General features: G+C 45.1%; 1 protein-coding gene across 2 annotated transcripts; it reads right to left on the bottom strand.

Moving 5' to 3' along the window:
* Window positions 1-596: 596 nt before the first annotated feature.
* On the bottom strand, window positions 597-18,995 carry LOC144720490 (SH3 domain-binding protein 4-like). 2 transcript variants are annotated; one of them, XM_078597280.1, is made up of 5 exons: window positions 18,761-18,995; window positions 11,012-11,164; window positions 7,026-9,820; window positions 6,546-6,731; window positions 597-5,708 (listed from the first exon to the last, which is right to left on the bottom strand). In XM_078597280.1, the coding sequence occupies exons 2-5, from the start codon at window positions 11,136-11,138 to the stop codon at window positions 5,496-5,498; spliced, it is 3,321 nt and encodes a 1,106-aa protein (XP_078453406.1). In that variant the 5' UTR covers window positions 11,139-11,164; window positions 18,761-18,995; the 3' UTR covers window positions 597-5,495. The 2 variants fall into 2 exon arrangements, with proteins under 2 accessions (XP_078453406.1, XP_078453407.1); XM_078597281.1 differs by lacking the exon at window positions 18,761-18,995 and having other exon boundaries at window positions 11,012-13,925.
* Between the last annotated feature and the right edge of the window lie 993 nt (window positions 18,996-19,988).

The following is a 19,988-nucleotide window of genomic DNA, read 5'->3' as shown; positions in this document are numbered from 1 at the left end:
AAGTCACCGGAGTCCTCTGTGATCGGAAAATGCCGGATAGGCTGAAGGGAAAAATTTACAAGACCATCGTCCGACCGGTGGCACTCTATGGATCCGAGTGCTGGCCAGCCACAACTGTACACGAACAAGCTCTCCACACCATGGAGATGAGGATGCTCAGAAGGAGCCTCGGACTCACTCGATGGGATCGTGTCATGAACGAAGACGTTCGGAAGCGACTTGGTGTGGCCCCCATTGCGGACAAGATGCTTGAGGCAAGGCTTCGGCGGTACGGCCATGTGATGCGAAGTGAAGAGTCATGAGTGGCCAAGACTGCCATGCGTATTGAGCCAGAGGGCCGCCGTCCACGCGGACGTCCGAAGAAGCGATGGATGGATCGAATAAAGGAAGACATAAAGGCGGTCAACGCATCCCCTGAAGATGCCTTGGACCGAGCCAAATGGAGAAGACAATGCCGAAAAGCGGACCCTGCGCCACAGCGGGAACAACGCTAGGAAGAAGAGCATTGTCTCGGGTACATGAGTAATGATACAGCTGAACAATATTAATGTTTTTACAGATGTATATACAGTATATAAAGAAGCAAAACTCGTAAATATTGTTTTGATGTTTATTTAAAATAACTAAGACAAAAAAAACCACAAAGAAACTTGATTCTCAGGTTTCCTAACATCGTTATGGCCAAGTTATAAAAAGAGACTTTATACAATGTGGAGTTATATAGCATATGGCTAATACAACAGTAGGGGTATAAATACATTTTCTATTGAAATACCACACTTAACATAGGACGTAATTAAGTGACTATTGAACTCTTTATCACTAAACACACCGCTCCTTAGTGAGTGTAGGTATCATGGCAGAGTCGTTCCATGGCGTGATCAAAACGTCGGCTTCATCGAGATGCATCGGCCAAACATGAGACATGTTCCCACACAGCAACAGCAGAGCCCAACACGCACCTCGTCCTAGGATGCACCGCCGACACGTTCACAAAGCACGGCGGCGTGTAATGCGACTGAGGGGGGTGTAAGAGAACAACATCGCGTATTGAGCACGTGGACTTCGTCTGATCACAATACACGTGTAGCCTGAACCTAAAGCAACCGCTGCTCTTGTGCTGACCACAGTGACGGGCGCTCATTCTTTATTATGGCAATGGGGGGGGGGGGGGGGGGTCCCTATACTCAGCGTTCATGACTTTCAGATGTTAACACAGTATTCAATCCCTATAGTCAGGTCATTCAAATCGTAATGCTTGAAAAATAAGCACAACATAATTTACTGTTATTTTATTTACTATATACAGAATATTAATTACAATCTCTTAAGTTACTGGAGTCAAAAGATGGATTCAATTTATTGATGGTAAATGTTTTGATACCGAAGATCGGGCAGCCTAAACACTTAGCCTTTCTCTGTAAGCAAACACGATATCAGGCCTATGTAAGGCCTTGTTTCAGTAGCTTTCTCTGTCTCTCACCTGAAGACAGCCGCTTGTGTTGTGATCGAAACGTCGTGATCTATTAATTTTCTATCTACGTGACTTTACCGAAATAACCAAAGAATATGGATTCCTGCAGTCACGAAAGCTTCAAATCAAGATTTAAAAACTATTGTTATTTAAATATATACTCCACCTGCATATGATGACATAAACAGTATTAACCTCAATTACTCTGTACAATTTAAGGTGTTTTTCTGGTACAGAAACTAGGTTGATTAAAAACGACCTTTTCATTCAACAATTGTAAAAAAAGAAAACAATGGCATTATAGGATTACACATTGATGTACAATATTGTCACTCATGCGAGAATAAAAATATAACTATATTAACTAAGAAAATGCAGTCATGCAAATCTATAAAATGAGAAAAACTGAAAATAAATAGTGAAGAAATGTATAAATACACATTAAGCCATAGCAAACCGACTGCCTTTTCCCCTACAGAAGTGGGTGGGAGGGAAGGTTAGCCGATTGCACGAAGAGGATAATTATCCTTTCAACAGCAAGAACAGCTTACTGGGAATGTCCTGGGGCCACGAGGTACTTCAGCTACAGTTCTCCCCACTGTATTCTTACAGTCGTATTAGCTACAGCCGTATTGTTTTGGCAGTCAGGCTGGATGGATCAGTTTTGAACATGTTTTTTGAGTGATTTGCCCGAGGCTCTTAGACATAAATCGCAAGCCAGCTGACCACTTGTTTCTTAGGCCTCTGACGAGGAAGTTCACGTGAAACACCTGCGTTGTAATCCATGTTGCCATCTTGCCGTTTAGAATGTGGCCTTCGCACTGCCTAGCGCAGGGGTCGGCAACTAAAATAACAAGAGCCATTTTTTTTTCGAATTCAGTCAAAAACTCAATACAAGAGCCGCTAAAGCAAGTGAATACGAGACGCTGGGTTTGTAATAAATAATGTCGCAGTTTTCCGACACCTGGCTGAGGAGAATGAAGTTATCATGCCCCCAGAAATGGACTGCACAATGTTGTGGACTCAAGTTAATTTTTAGCAACCAACACTAATGCAGTGCGGTACTTGAATGTTCATCCTGTACCGCTGGTAGTTATTGGATAAAGGCTACATTTAAATATATACAGCAATGATGTTGACACAAATTTAGCTTTCACTGCTGCAGACAGCAGGGACCAACATGTATTCAGCCAATTAGATAGGAATTACGTGTTTTCAGAAAATAGCAAAGCATTAGTACAGTCCCACTAAAGCCAATAGATACATTTCAGTGAAACAAGCGAGAGCAAATTGATACAACATACCCCGTGTGCTTGAAAATGTGAGATTAAAACAACTTGCTCCCTTTCTGACAATGTGTGTGCCTGGCTAATTGAACATGCGCACAATGAGAATGTAATTAAAATACGGTATTAAATAAAACATGAAACGATAATATACTGGAGTGTTGTGCTAAGTGATTGTTTTGTTTACATTTTCAAGACTTAAATGTCATACTATTGACAGCAAACTAAGTGAAAAAAGCGTAACTGTGTAAGAAACATGACCAATATTTAAATATTTACAAATTAATTTCAAATTGCCGTCATGTTTTCGTTACAAAACGTTTCACTTTAAATGTCACCATGGGCTGGGTAGAAATCCTTGAGGCTTTCTTTCACCCCTTTTGGGACACCACCGATATTTCACATCACAAAGGATAATAATAAGGCATGGAAACCAGAGCCGTATTATCTCAAACGTCTAGGATAGGTGACAAAGGTGTTTTTCACGTGAGCTATTGCAATCCCACCAGCAGTAAGCAAGGCACACTTTCAGCCCATAATGACACAACTTGTTTTCCTCCTCCTAGAACAAATTCCAATTTGTTATACTCCCACGAGGTGACCTGCAAATAGTTGCACAAGCAGTAGTTCAAAGTCCACTAATTAATATATGCTACCTGTACTGTATAGCAGCGGTCCCCAACCTTTTTGGCACCAGGGACTGGTTTCGTGGAAGGCTATTTTTTCACGGACCGGGGGGGGGGTTCATCATTGGGTCTTTCCTCCTTTTCAAAGAAGCTCTCCAGCGACGTTTGTTTTTTACTCATTTTGGCTAGGGGTTAGAGCTTGTGGGCTTACCAACACTGTGTGACTGAGACGAGTGCGCAGTGCGGAAAAGAGGCGCGGATGGAAGTGTTAAATAATAAAACAATGGGGGCGGACCACGCGCGAACTCACCGCTCACCTCCTGCTACTGTGCGGCCCGGTTCCTAACAGGCCATGGACCGGTATCGGTCTGCGGCCCGGGGTTAGGGACCCCTGCTGTATCGTGTATCTCAAAAGCAGCCGAGCCACGCCTACAAAATACTGCTATCAACCACTAGAGGGCCATAGTGGACAAAATTGCCTGCCAATGGAACGATTGTCTCATGACTTGTGTGATGGAACTTTTAACGAGGCTAATGTAATTACTGCCTCGGTCATTACAATTGGTAATGTGTTTATTTTAACCGAGCTATGTAAGGTTCTTTTTCGGTTGTGCTGTATTGCTATCTGCTGGGTTTTCATGTTCTACATGTCAAGCAACATGCAGTTCAATCCACTTTAACCTTGTTCAATTAAATCGGATTCTCCTTTTGGTCATAGGCAAGCTTTTGCACACCGATTTATAGGGTCGATATAACCCAATGACTTTAACATCAATAAGATAACATTACAATTGAATGTTGACTGACATTGAAGGGTTTTTTATCAGCAATCTTTCTACAGCCATACACTTTGTGTTAACATGAATGAAAGTGGGATTCTTTTTCACGTGAATGCAAGATATGGCTTCATTCTTTAACTACAAAAGATCAAAAAGCATCTTAAAAAATAAAGATAGGAAAAAATATCCTATTACACCAGTTATACTCTTTTTACAGATTAGTTAGGTTTATGCTTTAAATAAAGTATTAATATGGCTGTGATGATAAGCAAACTGCTCACTTTAAAAAAACAGATTTATTTACATTCCCTGTTCCAAAACAGTTCACATCTCCCGCCATGCAGGCGAACGGAATGTGATCTGCAGACAAGTTGTGTCTGGTCAACATTGGGAGCAGCATGGGCAGTGCTTATCGCAAAATCTCAAGAAAGTTTCCGGGCAGGCCTGTACTTAAGTTTAATCTTAATTTTTTGTTGATGTGAACATTTTCCTTCTATTTATTTGATCTTGATTTGAAGCTTTCCGTAAAGTCACGTAGGTAGAAATAAAATAAAACTAAATAAAAATTTCTACCTACGTGATTTTACCGAAAGAACCAAAGAGTATCTATTTGTTTGCTTTAAATCAAATGTAGAAGAACAGTGTGCAACTTCCTATTTTCTACTAACACGCCATGACTATGCCTTTTGCTTAACTTTTTAATCTTGGCCCATCCTGGTTAGTTAAACACAATTCTGCAATGTGATAGAACAAAGCAAACGAAGATGGCACTACAAGTCGTTTATAATAATTATGCACCATCCAGGTGAACTGTGGATGCTATAAAATAAATAAATAAAGCATACAAATAAAACTTAGACAACTGTGTTGGCAGCAGTGTACAAGCACAGACTGAAAACACCTCATCATTACCATTGTCATCACCACTGCTTTTTAACTGAAATATATTCTAACATTTTAGGAAATGGTTCCTCTTCTGGCCATTGCCTTAAACAGTGGCTTAATTCTCAACGTTATTGCCTAAAACACTGGCTTACAGTTTTCTATTTGTCGTCAGAATTAAAGGTAAATGTGGCGAACTTTTTCCAGTCTGTAAATTCGCAGGAAAGGGGGTTCTCGTTTCAACGCCAAAACTAAACGGCATTGAATCCATCGATCAATCGACTTTGCATATCAATGTATCCTTGCAGTGTTTAGCACGGCCTGATTAGCACGGTTGGCTATGTACGCCGCGAAAGAAGTTCAACATATATACATTCAAAGCCTGAACAGGTTTCAACTTCACTCAGTTTCATCAGCAGTGCAAGGCCCGATGACAAAGAGGAGCAGGTCACCCATCGGCGACGGGGAAGGCGTGCGCTCGTAGCGTGTCCAGGCCGTGCGCAAGCAGCAGGACGCCGGTGAGGGCGCGGTCCCCGCGCGCCGCCCCGCTGCCACGCGTGCGGTCAAGCGCGGTGTGCATCTCCTGCAGTGTGTCCCAGTAGCCCTCGCGCGATGACCCGCTCCACGTCACCAGAAAGTCGAACGCCGGCTTCCACACCGTCTGCTCACGATGGACAGGGCGGAGAAACGAATACACCGATTAGTGTCTTTTGAAGAAACTTTCATAAGGTGCGGCCAGAAGGTTGAGATGGGGGGGGTCTCATAATCGGCATGTCAGTGCAGAGGAGCTTGTTGGCCTTATTGCCACCATGACGAACACTCTTTGCAGCATGTACAAGGGTGCACCCAACAAATGGGGATGGATGGGCTAAAGTGACTTTGGTTGTGTGTTCTTTTATGTCACCGCCTCGGTGCGAGAATGATTGTTTACTCATATTATAGTTTGAAGCCGACAGCACAAACTACATAAAAGTGCACAATAATATTCTCAAAACACAGAATAGAAATTCACATTGAAATTATTACGTGCATTTGTGAATTGGTTAACCTAGCATTGACCTTTAATATTGAAACACATGAACAGTCAGTGAAACAAAATGTCTCATTTGCAAGAGAGGCTTGTGGTACATTCACTCGATACACAAACTAGAAATATACTTGCACAACTCCTACGCTACCACAAGTACCAACTGGAGAAAGCTACCTCAGAGAGAACGATTCGGTCAAAACCAGGACCAGTGGAAACCCTACAGCACATAGATGCTGTATATCATTGTTCTTCATTGCAAGACCCAAGGGGCACTGGCAGCCCCTGGTGGCCTTTAGTGCGGCCCCTGATGTGCACCCCCCGACAATACACACATGTCAAAACACCCCCATAGTGCTGTCAAACCCAATGGTTTCAAATGTGCGGTGGCCTTCGCATGGATGTTTTATTGGCGAAAGTGGCCGCCCCTCTGTAAATTAATGAAAAACACTGCTGTACATGGAGGCTGACCTCAGGCAGGAGGACCCCGTCCTGGCAGTGCGGGGCTTCGTAGGCCTCGGCCTGCTGCCGTGTGACATTGGCCAAGTGGGCGGCAAGCTCGCGCCACCGGGCGCCCAGGTCCACGGACACCGTGAGCAGCACGCAGTCGAGCAGCACGCGCACCACCACGGCATGCTGGTCCAGGCGCAGCAGGGCCTGGGGAACGGCAAGCACATCGGCCATTGCATTAAGAAAAAGGTCCGTGGGTGAGCTGTTAATGATCGGCCACGTTAACTCAATTGTGTTCGTCTTGATACGAAGTGGTTAGTGGGTCATCATTCCTCATAATTGTATGAAGTACCATAGAGCGAGCAGCATGGTGCCTTTCAGGTGGCAGTAAACAAGTAAGTTGTTTGTTGAGTTTGAGTGTTAATGTCACGTATGCATAGGTTTTCTCCGCGAACCTCAGATTCACCATGCTTACGTAAAGAAATGCTAGGCCATACTCACAGAAAACAGCTCCTTCAAGAAGCACCTCCTCTTCCCGTCACCACCTGTGCAGTCACCCTTGAGCTTCTCCAGGACGGCAGACACTCGGTCCACATCCTCCTCCACAAAGCTCTCCTCCATCTCCTCCTCGCGGTAGCCCAGCACCCGGGCTAGCGGCCGCCAGTCAGCCAGCCCCTCTGCCACCTTCGTGGACACTGTGGACCAGCTGAAGTTGAGGGAGTGGCAGGGGCGTAGCAGGAGCTCGAGGAGGGTGCCGGTGTTCACGTGCGGGACTTCCGATGGAGCCACCTGCTCGTTGTCTGGTAACAGCTTCAGGTTTTTGCAGTGCACCAGCCCTACGCAGCCGTTCGTGTAGCCCACGTACCACTCCTTGGTCTTTGCATGGCCTCTGGCCCGGATCTTCTCCTTGCTCAACAGCCCAATGGTGGCTCCTTTCCTGTACTCCAAAAAGTACATGAACTTGGTCTGGCGCACGATTGTCTTTAGGGCTGTGGCACACATAGGCATCGTGAAGTCATGCTCTTGAAAGGTGGCTGTCTCAGCAGACCGATGTGCGAGCACCGTGAATGAGGGTGGCGCCGAGGAGATGGAGGAGAGCAAGGACCTGCCGAGCTCCTTGCGTTTGACAAAGCGCCGCGGTGCCGGCACCTTGCCAGGCGCTGTAGCTGGTGGAGTCGTCACGCTGAACTGAGTAAGCAGCTCCTGGGCGTCGGTGTGCAGCTGCGCCCGCAGTGCAAACGCGGCGAGGCCTGCCGACGAGTCGTGATATGAAAGCTGGAATGCCATGCGGCACACGCGGCCCAGGCGCAGCTGAAAGCCCCGCACGGTGCAGCAGCTCTTGGCGGATCCCGATTTGGAGCCAGTGACCTGCACATTTTGCTCACTGGAAAACAGCGACACGTCCACGTTCTGTGGCCTGTTCAAGATGAATTCGTGTTTCCCCCAAAGAGTCAGCCCAATTGGCTGCTGGTGGCTTTTCTTCCCCACTTTGCCTTCCCAGTTGGTGTCTGTTGAAGGCAGAGTAGATGGAGCCTCGAAGTGTCCAAACAGTGCAAGCACTAGAGTGAAGGTCGGGTGCAGGTGCTTTGGCCCGTAGACTGCCAGTGTCATCTGTCTTCGAATGAAATCCCATATTGTTTTTCCTGTGTGGGAACTTCGGCTGCCATTTGCATTCTGTGCCATCTGTGAAACAACCTGCTGCTCTGTTGATGAGGTTTCAGATACTGCACGTGGTTGGCTAACCAGGGCCTCTTTGATGCTCTCCGCATCTTGTAGGGCATCCCACGGAAGTGAACTACCATTGCTCTTCAACTGGGCCACTGCGACCACATAGACACAATGCCTTTTATTGTCCAGTTGAACATGAATGATGTCTCCATGGACATAGGATTCGGGCAGGAGGGCGTAGGGGCCCTCGGGATTTTCTGCACCCAGGCACACAATTTCAGCGCACATCTGGCTCAGCGGATCCTCTTTCACGTGAGCCGCCACCCTCATTTCCAGCATCAGTGGGTTCAGCACTGGGTGGCCAACAAGACGCACCTCTACCACGGGGCTGACGGCCGTCATCATGTCTCCGCTCAGCTTGATTGGTGGGTCAAGCAGGGCCCTGAGTCTGACCTCCCTGGTGACGCCGGTACCATTGTCGTCGTCCAGACAAGAGGTCGTCGGCAGAGGCGCCGCGTGGAACTTCACGGACGTCTCGGGTACCTGCACGGAGCCCCCCGAGCTTTCCAGCCGGAACACAGCCTGGGTCTGGAGAGGCTGTGTTTGGCCCCAGCCGGGGTTGCGGCACAGGGCGCCCAGGTTGTGGCACGACCGCGTCATCTGACGCTGCTGCAGCCAGGCCGTCCGGTAGGCCTCTCGGTCGTGGAGTGAACCATAGTCCTGGGTGAGGGGTTGTCCCAGTGGGTCCAAGAAGTCCATCGTGTCCTGCCCCGCTTGCGTGGCTTGCATGGCACTCAGCTCCGAAAGGCTGTGCGACCTCTGTTTGTTGTTCCTCCCGCTATCGTGTCTGCTGGGCTTTTGGCCATTGCCAGATCGCATCTGCCGGCTCAGAAGTTTTTCCATGTTCAAGTCCATACACACCAAGGCATCAGAATTGTCCACTGCAAAGACGTCGTTGGAACTGTAAACGCCGCTTGACGCGATGTTATTTTGCGGTTCAGAGTCTGCACTCACGACACCATTCCTCAGAACCATTTTGGAATCGAAGTCAAACAACAGTTTTTCGGCAGACGTATTTTCAGCTTTGTGGAAACTGTTTGAAGGGCTTGGAGTCATAATATCATTCAGAAATGGGTTCGAGATGTAAGCGCTCTGCAGAAACGGGTTGTTCCCCATCTTGCGCTCCAGCAGTAGGTCACCCGTACTGGCGCAGGAGTGGCGGTCCCCGGCGTCGCCGTTCGCGAGCATCGGCCGCTCCGCCGGCGAAACTTCCGTCGGCGCGACGGCGCCTTCCGTGCGGCCGGGCATCTCTGCAAGAGGCCGCCCCTCACCAGAGGACCCATCCGTCTCGCTCTCCACGCTGTCCCCCTCGCCGGAGTCCACCATGCCACTGTCTGCGAGCGCACGACGCAGGGGCGCCGCCCCGTCGAGCGGGCGCACGTGGGACGCTGGGATGAAGCCGGCAGAGCGGTGATTGCGTGCGTACCACCACTCGGGTCCCGCCGTGTCGAGCACGGAGAGGCGGTCGCCGCGTTGCATGGACAGCGCGGGGAAGACGGCCGGCGAGAAGTCACGCACGGCCACCACCTCGCACACTGAGCTCTTGGCGAAGGGCGATGACGCGTTCGCTGTGCGGGAAACACGCGAGGGTCGCTCCGTCATACGATGGTCTTTACAGTGAAGGGGTGTCCCCTGAGCTGTGAACCGTTTTTTTTTGCATCGTCCGGCATATTCACATCGCCGCCATATCGTTATCATCATTGCCACCATCCAGACAAACTCGCCACCACCATTCCAATGAAATATTTTTTCATTATCACACATTACCACCATAATTTAGCTTTCATCGAAACAAATTCATAACATAACTGACATGCCTTCTCATTGCCTACAGACATTTAATTTTTATAACGGACTTCAAATAAACAATATTTTTGGGTGATGATGTTAACTGTGATGCCTTTGGCACTTTACATCAAGGCAACTTCAATATATGCCTGTATGGCTTTGATGATTTGGTTCAGTTTCCTGATTTAATAATGAATATTCTCCCCTTAAATTGACCATGGTTATCTTAATACAACACCCGTGACAATATTAATATACTGTACAAAACATTTATAACAGGCAACCTCAAATATATTCGCAGATTTCCATTTGAAAAAAGTCATCATTTTTGCAAAGTATAATTCAGTTTAAAACCACTGCCAGTTATTTTTAAAAAATACAAGGGAAAATTATATTCTACAAGAGACATTAAATGTCTTCATCATGTCTTCACCATCATCAGCAGCCATGATCTAATTATATGTTAGCAGTAAAATTATAGGAAAACTGCTCACAGTAACAACAAATATATTTGTATTTGAGAATGAGCCCAAAATACGGCACATGAGTAATATGGTGCATCGGATTATGACGAGGACTACAGAGATATTATTTTATTTGGCAACCAGACAGCTTGGTGCTCAACACACTTGCCACTATACCTATTTCACACGTGGCCGACGAGCCAAATCCTACAGACGCTTGGCGATTTCTGCAACGAATTACCAAGGCATGCTGGAAAGTGTAAATGTGTAAAACTCTTTGGCAACGTTTGTAGAAGCAGGTCATTGCAAGTTTTAAAAGAAAAATCGCAATAGTCAAGCGGACAGAGCTTGGGCACGTATTTAAGAGCGTTGCCTATTGCCGTCAGGAGATCGAATCGGAACTGGTGATCCCTGGATCGCAGCTCAAGTGGTGCGAACCAACTATTCCACGGCCACATCCCACGACCGGCCACCTTAGCGGAAACAATGTCGCGAGCGCTGCCCTACCGGGTATGCTGTCGGAGAGTCGTTTTGAGGAGAATTCGTCGTCGGCGTCAAAGTCGATGAGGTCGCCCTCTGAGTGACTGCGGGACATGTCGGCCGCCTGCACGGCACGGATCCTCTGGGCCGCCATCCTGCATCAGCCTGACGCCCTGTGGCCTGCAACGTCCATACCGACACATACGCACGCAATCAGCCTCGTCGAGTAACTAAATAAAAAATATATATGAAGCGGGCTGGAGGCCATTTTGTATCAAAGTCACGAGTTTTTTTTTACTATCTTTGGTACACTGGAATAATGTAAGGGTTAAACAGGTGTGTGTGCATGTGTAGAGGGGTACAGAAGTGCCCTTGGCACAGTGCACGATAAACCCAGCGTCCTCTACAGTGTCTGAATACTGGTTATGGCTAAAATTAGTGGAAAGTGGTGTCTTCACCTGGCTTGAGCCTCCCCCCTCAGTCCTTAAAATCTGTAGCTGGTGTGGTGTGTAAACATAATCAATGGGCTTGGTATTTGCCACACCACCTCTTCGTGAGTTGTGCTGGCCTTCTAACAGTGTGTGTGCAAACTCAAATACCTTGTCCCAATAATTTGTATACACCTTCGAGGGCAGGTGTCGGTAACCAAAATAACAATAGCTATTTTTTTTCAAATTCGGTAAAAAAATCAATAGCCGCAATGCATGTGAATATGAGACGTGGTGGTCCTTAATACATAACATCCCGAAGCAGTCATTAAAGAGTCGCATGCGGCTCCAGAGCCGCAAGTTGCCAGCCCCTGTAATCTAAGGGGATCTTTGTGTGCGAGGCGGATTTGTAGTGGTTTGTGTGCTGCGCTATGTAGGATTCCAGCAAAGGGTTTTTTTTTCCTGTTATGACCATATGCAATTTCACTGGAAAAAACCTGTCCTGGATCTCCATTTCACCAACTCGTATATACAACATTAAATGAGTTTCTGTGATGTGCGCGCACATGCAAGGTAACACCACATTCAAAGTAACGCTTACATTTCCTGAACGAAAGCTTCTATGAGATAGCCTCTACCGTTGCAGCAGTTATATCTACACACTACATCTTTGCATTAAATCAAGAGTGCGGCGAGCGCCTTCCAGTCACACGGTTAAAATGGGGGGGGGCCCCCTTTATGCATGGCTGGTAGCTTATTGAAAGAAATAACACACAACGTGGGCAATTTGGCTTCTCCGTTGGACAAGCCCGGACTTGTGAGAAGAGCCCAGTGGGCCCTGCAATCGCATCGTTCTCGCACGGCAGAAAGGGCACTTTAGCACTTCCCCCCCAGACACTTTCCCACAGCCAGTTTAATTGGCCTGTGCGTTAGCCAGGGACACTGAAGAGGCTCCCTCGCATTTATTCTGAGTACATGGGTGGGGGGGGGGAAGTATGATCCTGTAGATTATCCTGTCGTATTGGCTGGAGTACAAATATTTATGTTTAACAATTACAGTAAGACAGAAGCCTCGCATGCAAACTGCATTGTGCATGGCACTAGAGGACATGCTAATGCTGGATAAATATTTTGTTAAAAGGATGTTGGGATTAGTTTATGTTTTTATTCAACAACCATACTACAGTACAGATATTAATGAAAAATATAATTTATATAATAAAATCCATGGTATCTATGTTCGTTAAACTAAAGTAAACTCAGCAATGCTGACATGTAGTTTAGTCATACCGTATAATTTTAGACTTAAAGAAACAGGATGTATATATTACTGTACAGTAGTGTTCAGAAATACATGTACGTCTCGCCATGCATGTATTATACTGTACACTAGAATTCACGGGCAAACTCTGTATTTATTGTTACAGAGACATCGCCAAGACGATGCGTTTCAACTGTTGCCAGGGGATGGGAATGTGGCCCATATATAGTCTATATATATAAAAGGGAAATTCGTGAATGTGTGTCTGTTCGAAATGTTTAGCATACTTCCCGACATGCAACATACTTGAAATGTGTCATGTGGGTAGCTTCCAGACTGTACACAATGCAAAAAGTCTAAAAATAGACTTTTGTATTTTGGGGGCGCAATAATGGATATATTTTGCACGGAAAGTGAGCGGTGACGTCACACCTGTAATGTCACCCGCATGCGGAAGCGTCACGCAGTATGCCTACTGACGTCACGCATCCCCCACCCTCCACGTAGTAGACCATGTATTAATCCAAGACAAGAATCCAAGTCCCGGGCGAAGCCGGGTAGTAAATCTAGTCTCTACATATATAGTATATGTTACAGTATACTGTTACAATGGCTGCAATAGGACGTCTGTGAAAAAAAGAGCTTCATAGCTCATCGGATTTCAAGTCTAAAGATTCTGACAGCGATGTAGAATTCCCTTCACTGGCTCGGCAACATCAAACAGAAATGCACAATGCTACAATGTGAACACCACAGTTCTGAATGACAAGTAGGTTTTTACTAAATCTTTCTTCGATTTGGCGGTACCCCGGGGTAGCAAATAATACAAAATGGGCCGAGGCAAATTAAATACATTATTTCTGGAACACTATTTGTCCCAGGGGTGTTACTTAACTCGGCGACTGGAGTTCCAATCAATCGGAAATCGGTGCTACACCAAGATGTCGAAACGCAGCGAGGACGATTTCTCTGAAATCCTGAACGCACCGTGGTGGTACATCGTGTACAGCTGGACGAGATGAGTCGATTGCCGCATCGCCGACCATCAACAGACTAAAAATGACTGTATCACGGACATTATGCGAGAGCCGGGGTACAGCCATAAGGTCCATATATGTGTGTAAATGTTAAAAGTATGTCTATATACTAATAGGGTTTTCCCCTTTTTTCTGCCAACAAAACTGACACCTTTTGCAAGGAATCATGTCTACATTAACCACAATACCTGCAGTCAAATGCAAACAAAAAAACAACACTCTGGTAATTTAAGACAATGCATAAATTACCAGAGTGTTGTTTTTTTTGTTTGCATTTGACTGCAGGTATTGTGGTTAATGTAGACATGATTCCTTGCAAAAGGTGTCAGTTTTGTTGCCAGAAAAAAGGGGAAAACCCTATTAGTATATTTTGGTACTGGCAAAGGAGGTCCCATGAAGTATGTCTATATGTTTAAAAAAAAATTCTCAAACACCACCATGCTAGTATATAGGTTACACAATACTGCGAGGTGGTAAACCACAAAACCCATTGCAAGTCCCCTGGGCATAAAAACCACGAGACTGCCTGCGCAATGTTAAACATTGTTGAGAAGCTTACAAATAATCCGGGAGGAGGTGGGGGGCCTTAATAATAGGGCCAAGCAGCAGCGACCATTGCAGACCGCTTGGCGTCAAGCGGGCCAAGTTGCGACCTTTCTGCCAACAATAACGCTGCATTCTTTCTTTGGGTAATGGGAATGGAATGTGTTGGCCGACGTTAAACCCAAGCCGCCACTGCCATCGAAAAGTGACACCACCTCGTGCTGCTGCTGACTTGGCTGACAGCAAGGATGACTGCGGCCATCACCGGGCACCCACGTTGGCCCACAAGACGTCAACAGAGCTGTGGAGGAATCCCATCTCAAAAGTTTTCACCAATAACACTTTTAAGGTTTATAGGGGCTGTGTGTTTTATTTTCTCAATACGGCTATGTATGGTACTTTTATTGCTGGGTGACCAAGAGTATACCTTGCTTTATTAAAATGTATATAACATGCAAATTTCATCTGCATATTTTGTTTCTATTACACTGAACTGTATTTTTTTTGCATAGTATAACATATTTTAATATAGTTGTATACAGTATGTATAAAGTAGTACTCCTACCTGCAAGGCATGCAGCAAAGTGGATAACCAAAAAGGCACTTTCTTTTCCTTGTTTTTCCTATTTTACATGAAAAGCCCATTGTATCTACAAGCTCTAAACCTTAACATCAATCATTACAGGATATGGAATTATCACGTGACTTTTTTTATTGTGTAAATCAGAATGCGAAGAGCCCTCTGTTAGAGGTTTCATATTTTGAAATACCATCTCCGTTCGTGGTCACCCCGTTGTCCATAAATTCTCAGATAACAGGATGAATCAATGTTCCACTGCACCCCACGGATACCAGGATTCATGGACAAGAGAGTTGGTGCATATCGGGACTTTCACCAACCTACTCTAATAACACTGCCTGTGTACGAAAACAGTGCGGGGAGTGTACATATGCAGTTTTACAAAGAGGCATGCATTCCGTAATGTATAATGTCCACAGCACTTGTGCTTTTGTGCTACATAGTACAAAAAAAGAATCGCCATTGTTGAGATTGAAAGCAGACTGGAGCCGAGGGTTGCCTAATGTGTATAATGTGTACACTGGACCCAAGAACCAGTTTGGCATCACTTGAGGAGCATTCTTTTGTCATCGCCATCATCATCCATGAAGCTGACATTTTAGATGCACTTAATATGTATGTATGTTTGTTGAACTTTTTTACGTACGCAGCCAACCTTGCTAATCAGAGGGAAGCCCATATCAAGGTTGGTATTAGTCATTGTATCTGGTAGTCTACACGTGTCCGTTTTTCTGCATAATGTACTCACTCTATCGTCATACCAACCATATACGTAAAACGCTTTCCTGTTATACAGGTTGGCAAGCAGACGCAAGGTGTGTACGTCACATATCCAACTTTGTGAAAGATAAACAAGTATAATTGAAGTTGCATGTACTTAGTAAGTTCATGAAAACGAAATCTGTTGATGGTACAATTCCAGTACTAAATGAGACTGAGAAATGTCTTATCAGGCACATCCACAACCGTAAAACATACGTACTAAAATATGCATTCATTTTAGTGGTTCCAGCTGGGTCCGACATTGTGAGAGGAAAGCCTTGCTTTGTGTAACCCATAATTATGAAAATAAAAGTTTCATCGCTCTAGATTATGGTGATACACAACACCACACAACTAGTATGACGTTTTTTCCCCCCACTGTATTCAACGTAATTTTGAAACTTGCAAATACAGTACAGAGCACAGAATCATCCTTAAAAAATAGTAATATGTACCATAGTGTGTACACACACATAAAGCAACTTCAAGTTGCCATTTTGTAAAGAAAGCACGTATATTACAATCCAGTATTTCTTTGTAACAGTTCCAAAATGTGTTGTAGGTCCGTATATTACTTTCAGTTCTACATATGCAAGTAGTTTAAAACTGTTTTAAAATACAGTACATTACATTCCTGGATACTATTTTCTGGTACCTTAGTAAATCACACTTCACAGGCCACTACAGATCGGACTAAGCCAGGCTTATGTGAAAGGGGGGGGGCACAGGGGACATTCCACATTTTGGTAGGGCTCATTAAGCTTGTAATCTCGCCCATAACCATGTATGGTTCACCCCAGCTTAATTCCCAAGGTTCGCTCACAGAGTAAGGTCCCAGCCAATGGTATGCAGGGCACCGTGGTGATCAAACGTTACTGCTGTGGCAACTGATATCCTATTGGCTGAAGTTTGGTGTGTGGAGTGAAAACTTCAAAGGATGATCTCCAGTAAAGATTTAGAGCTGGAATGTCCGCTCTATAAATTACAGAGAACACATCCAACACCGAACAGAGGTAAAACAAATTTAAATCAATGACATCACTTCCTCCATTCAATTACTATCTTTTCATCTCTTCCAAGAATGAGTTAAGAGATTATCATTATGCCACCGCCTGTCTCGAAAATGCTACAAGTAACAGTTGTGTCTAGTGTCTCATCAACCCTGCTATTTTTGACCCACCATTGTGTCGCAAATAAAACCCTGGGGAACTTTCTCATCTCGGGTGAATTTATGGACTTTTTCACATTTCTGTTTTCATCTATTCCATGGAACTAGGCAACCCATGTATGTTGTGCATAGTTTTGTTTAAAACACGGAGATGGAGTGCATGGGTCTGTAGCTAAAGCCCTCCAGAAATTATTTGCACAAGTTAACAAGGAATTCCTTGGCTATACTTGACAAAATTATGGCATAAGCAATGTAAATGTGTTTGGCAGGTTTAAATATGGACATTCGCAACTTGAATTAAATTAGCTACGCCAATTTGATAACATGTTGCAACTCATCACAGACCCCCCCAACCATCCAAACCTTCCCTATTCCTGTTTACCAGGCAGTTCCACCCAATGTGTTTAAGTAGCGATACACAAAGCAAACACCAACATAATCATTGAAAACATTTTACACAAGGCCATTCACACGGCTGAAACACATGTAATGATAGCAGTGTGCGATCATAACGCGTCACTAGCATGGTAAACTAAACATTCTTACGCGATGTACCAAGTAAACGTTTTCACACTTGTATTAGCATCCTCCCGCTAACAACACTTACGTCTAACATCCAATGAACACTGCAGCTGTTGGCCAGAAGCATGAGAGAAGAGTCAGTGGGTTCCCAGAGAGATATGAGACTCCTCCCGTGTGGTTTTCGTGTTGCCACATCTCGCAAGCCCCATCACTCCGCATGCCCGTGATGTCACGGGGACATTTAACGGATTCGGACGTTGGTAGATTTTTAAATACTGCAAAGTAACTATGAAATCTCACGACTGTTCTAAATAAAATCACCGCAAATGTCAAAAAGGAGTGATGCCGAGTGCATTTCAAGTCACTTGAACGGTGGCTTAAGATTTAGTTTGCGTCAGATTTCAGTTCGTCGCATTTTTTAAATTTACTGCGTGGGTTTGCCAATCTTTGAGTCCAATGTTCACATTTCATCGGCTAGAATTCCAACCACCTTGTGAATACGTCGGCAAGTACATTGCCAAGTAAAGATAATATCACACAGTGCCTTGCAGGAACCTCTTTGGAACAATGTAACCAGCACACACCTCATACGTCCAAGAAAGGTGTCCCAAATAAAAAAAACTGTATCCTTCAAAATATGTGTCAAGTTTGCGCAATGTTTACTTGAGGTTGTGTGTAGGTTGAGAAGGATGCACTAGTTTATTGTTAGTGTACAGTACTGTGATGTGATATGCGACTAAACTAGGGTACGTAAGGCTGGCTCTCGAACTATCCCTAAGGCATGGCCCTTGTTATAGTAAGGGGCAGGGTTGGGATTCATTTGGGACAGGATTATGAGTATCTTAATTGATGCGATAAGGGAAACGTTGGCCTCTGATAATGAATATCTGAAGAATAAAGTAGGTGACTGTTAAAGCACTTCTGCCACTGAATCTCGACCGAAACATTTAAGGCATGTACGTGAACTAAACATTTAATTCTCAACGCATCTGGATAAAAACAACAATTGTTTTTACTTAAACTTTAAATAATGTCTAAGCAGGATGTACACTCATAAATACGTGATACGCATTTCATTGACTCGATCTCAGCTCGAGGAATTCCAGCTTCTCATCATAACCTGCTAATTATTAAACACAGCCGACAAGCACGGTCTGAAAATAACATTGAGCACACCAGCAAGGACACATCCAGTAGATGCCTCCTCCATTGTTTTCACAATACAAACAAGAAGTCAACTGTACACGCGTAGACTTACACGCATAACTAACCCCAGTGACAAACGCTTCACTTTATTAACGCGTCCCTTGACATGCCCAAAGAAGCCACCAACGTTATTGTCATCCCCTACTTGACGTACAAAACCCCCAATTTACTTGATCCGTAGCCTACGAAAGCCACGATGATCCGCACGTCAACTCAATTAAAACCCACTCGGGGTCACCCCCAGCCACCCCCATGTGCTCGCCACTTACCCAAGCTCGTAACCCGGTACCCGATGTCGCTCAGCTCCGCCGCCAGTGCCGGGAACTTTTGGGGGGTTCTATGCCTGGAACTTTGTTTGTGGTGTTCTGTGCCAGGTTCGTGGCCGATCGCTCCTTCTCGTTCTCTTCCCGACGCCGCGCAAGATCCCACTGGCCCTGCCCAGCGCCGCCAACTCATTGACGCCTGTCGCTGCTGCCTGCTGCCTTGCCTGTGTGGTGTGGTCTGTGTGTGTGTTGTGCGCTGGTGGTTGGGGTAGGGGTTGCGTGGGGTTGGGTTTTCGGGGTGGGGAGGGAGAGAGAGGCTTGCGTGGGTGTGTGACCGTGGTCAGAACGTACGGGTTGCCAAAGAGGTGGAATGCACGATAATTCCCCCCCCACACACACCCCTATTGCCCTTTACCAGAAACTCGGCTAGCAGCAAGCAGCACATACATTAAAAAAAACCTCACCACATTTGTCAATAACACCGTGGCCTTAAAAGGAGATATATATAATAGTTTTGTGACATGGGTCTTCTTCATAGCATATATAGATGCAGTGCCATTAGAGAAATTCAAGATTCTCAACTGTATCACACACAAATTCACAAAGTCACGTGCTGTCTAATGTACCGTAGATGTACATTTACCCACTGAGTGCATTTCTGGCTAAATAGTTTCTATATCACGGCCAGTATTGACAGACAAGGCATAATTTTAACCCTGGAAGCCTAGCCTTGATTTACAAAGACGATCCTAATACGAATATAATTTAAGGAGTGGGAATTATTTGTCAATTGGTGTTACAATAGTTTATAACATTCCGAGTAAATTACCAAAAATGTTCACACCATTCAACTTAAGCTCGTTGCCTTAAAAACACACATTTTATCCATACATAGCGTATACAGTGGTCATCATACAGACATAACAATCCTTTATAATTGTGTGTACAATAGTTGTTGGTTTTTTACTTTGAATACTGGCTATCTCCACCCTGCCACCACCCTACAGGCTATATCCCCTCCACATTGCCTCGCACTCTCTCCTTGTCAATGCAGTGTATTGCAGTAATACTATTACAGGCTTCATACTACATAATATAAAAAAAACATTTGTGACACCATAAGATGGCACTTGAGATGGACACACACACACCAGTGCCACATTTACAAATATTCCTTCTCCCGCAACTGTCGAATGTTCCCATCTGTGACAACGCCCATACATAGACGTAGTTA

The sequence above is a fragment of the Lampetra planeri genome, chromosome 1 (genome assembly GCF_965212315.1).
Source record: "Lampetra planeri chromosome 1, kcLamPlan1.2.h2, whole genome shotgun sequence".
NCBI lineage: Eukaryota > Metazoa > Chordata > Hyperoartia > Petromyzontiformes > Petromyzontidae > Lampetra > Lampetra planeri.
This window is presented reverse-complemented; position numbering and strand designations above follow the sequence as displayed.

Bases quoted from the DNA above. Each gene is read 5' to 3' on its own strand.
- LOC144720490 (XM_078597280.1), bottom strand. From the start codon at position 11,138: ATGGCGGCCCAGAGGATCCGTGCCGTGCAGGCGGCCGACATGTCCCGC. The intron at 9,821-11,011 runs GTAGGGCAGCGC...TTTCCCGCACAG, and splicing joins ACTCTCCGACAGCATACCCG to CGAACGCGTCATCGCCCTTC. The intron at 5,709-6,545 runs GTCAGCCTCCAT...CATCGTGAGCAG, and splicing joins ACGGGGTCCTCCTGCCTGAG to ACGGTGTGGAAGCCGGCGTT.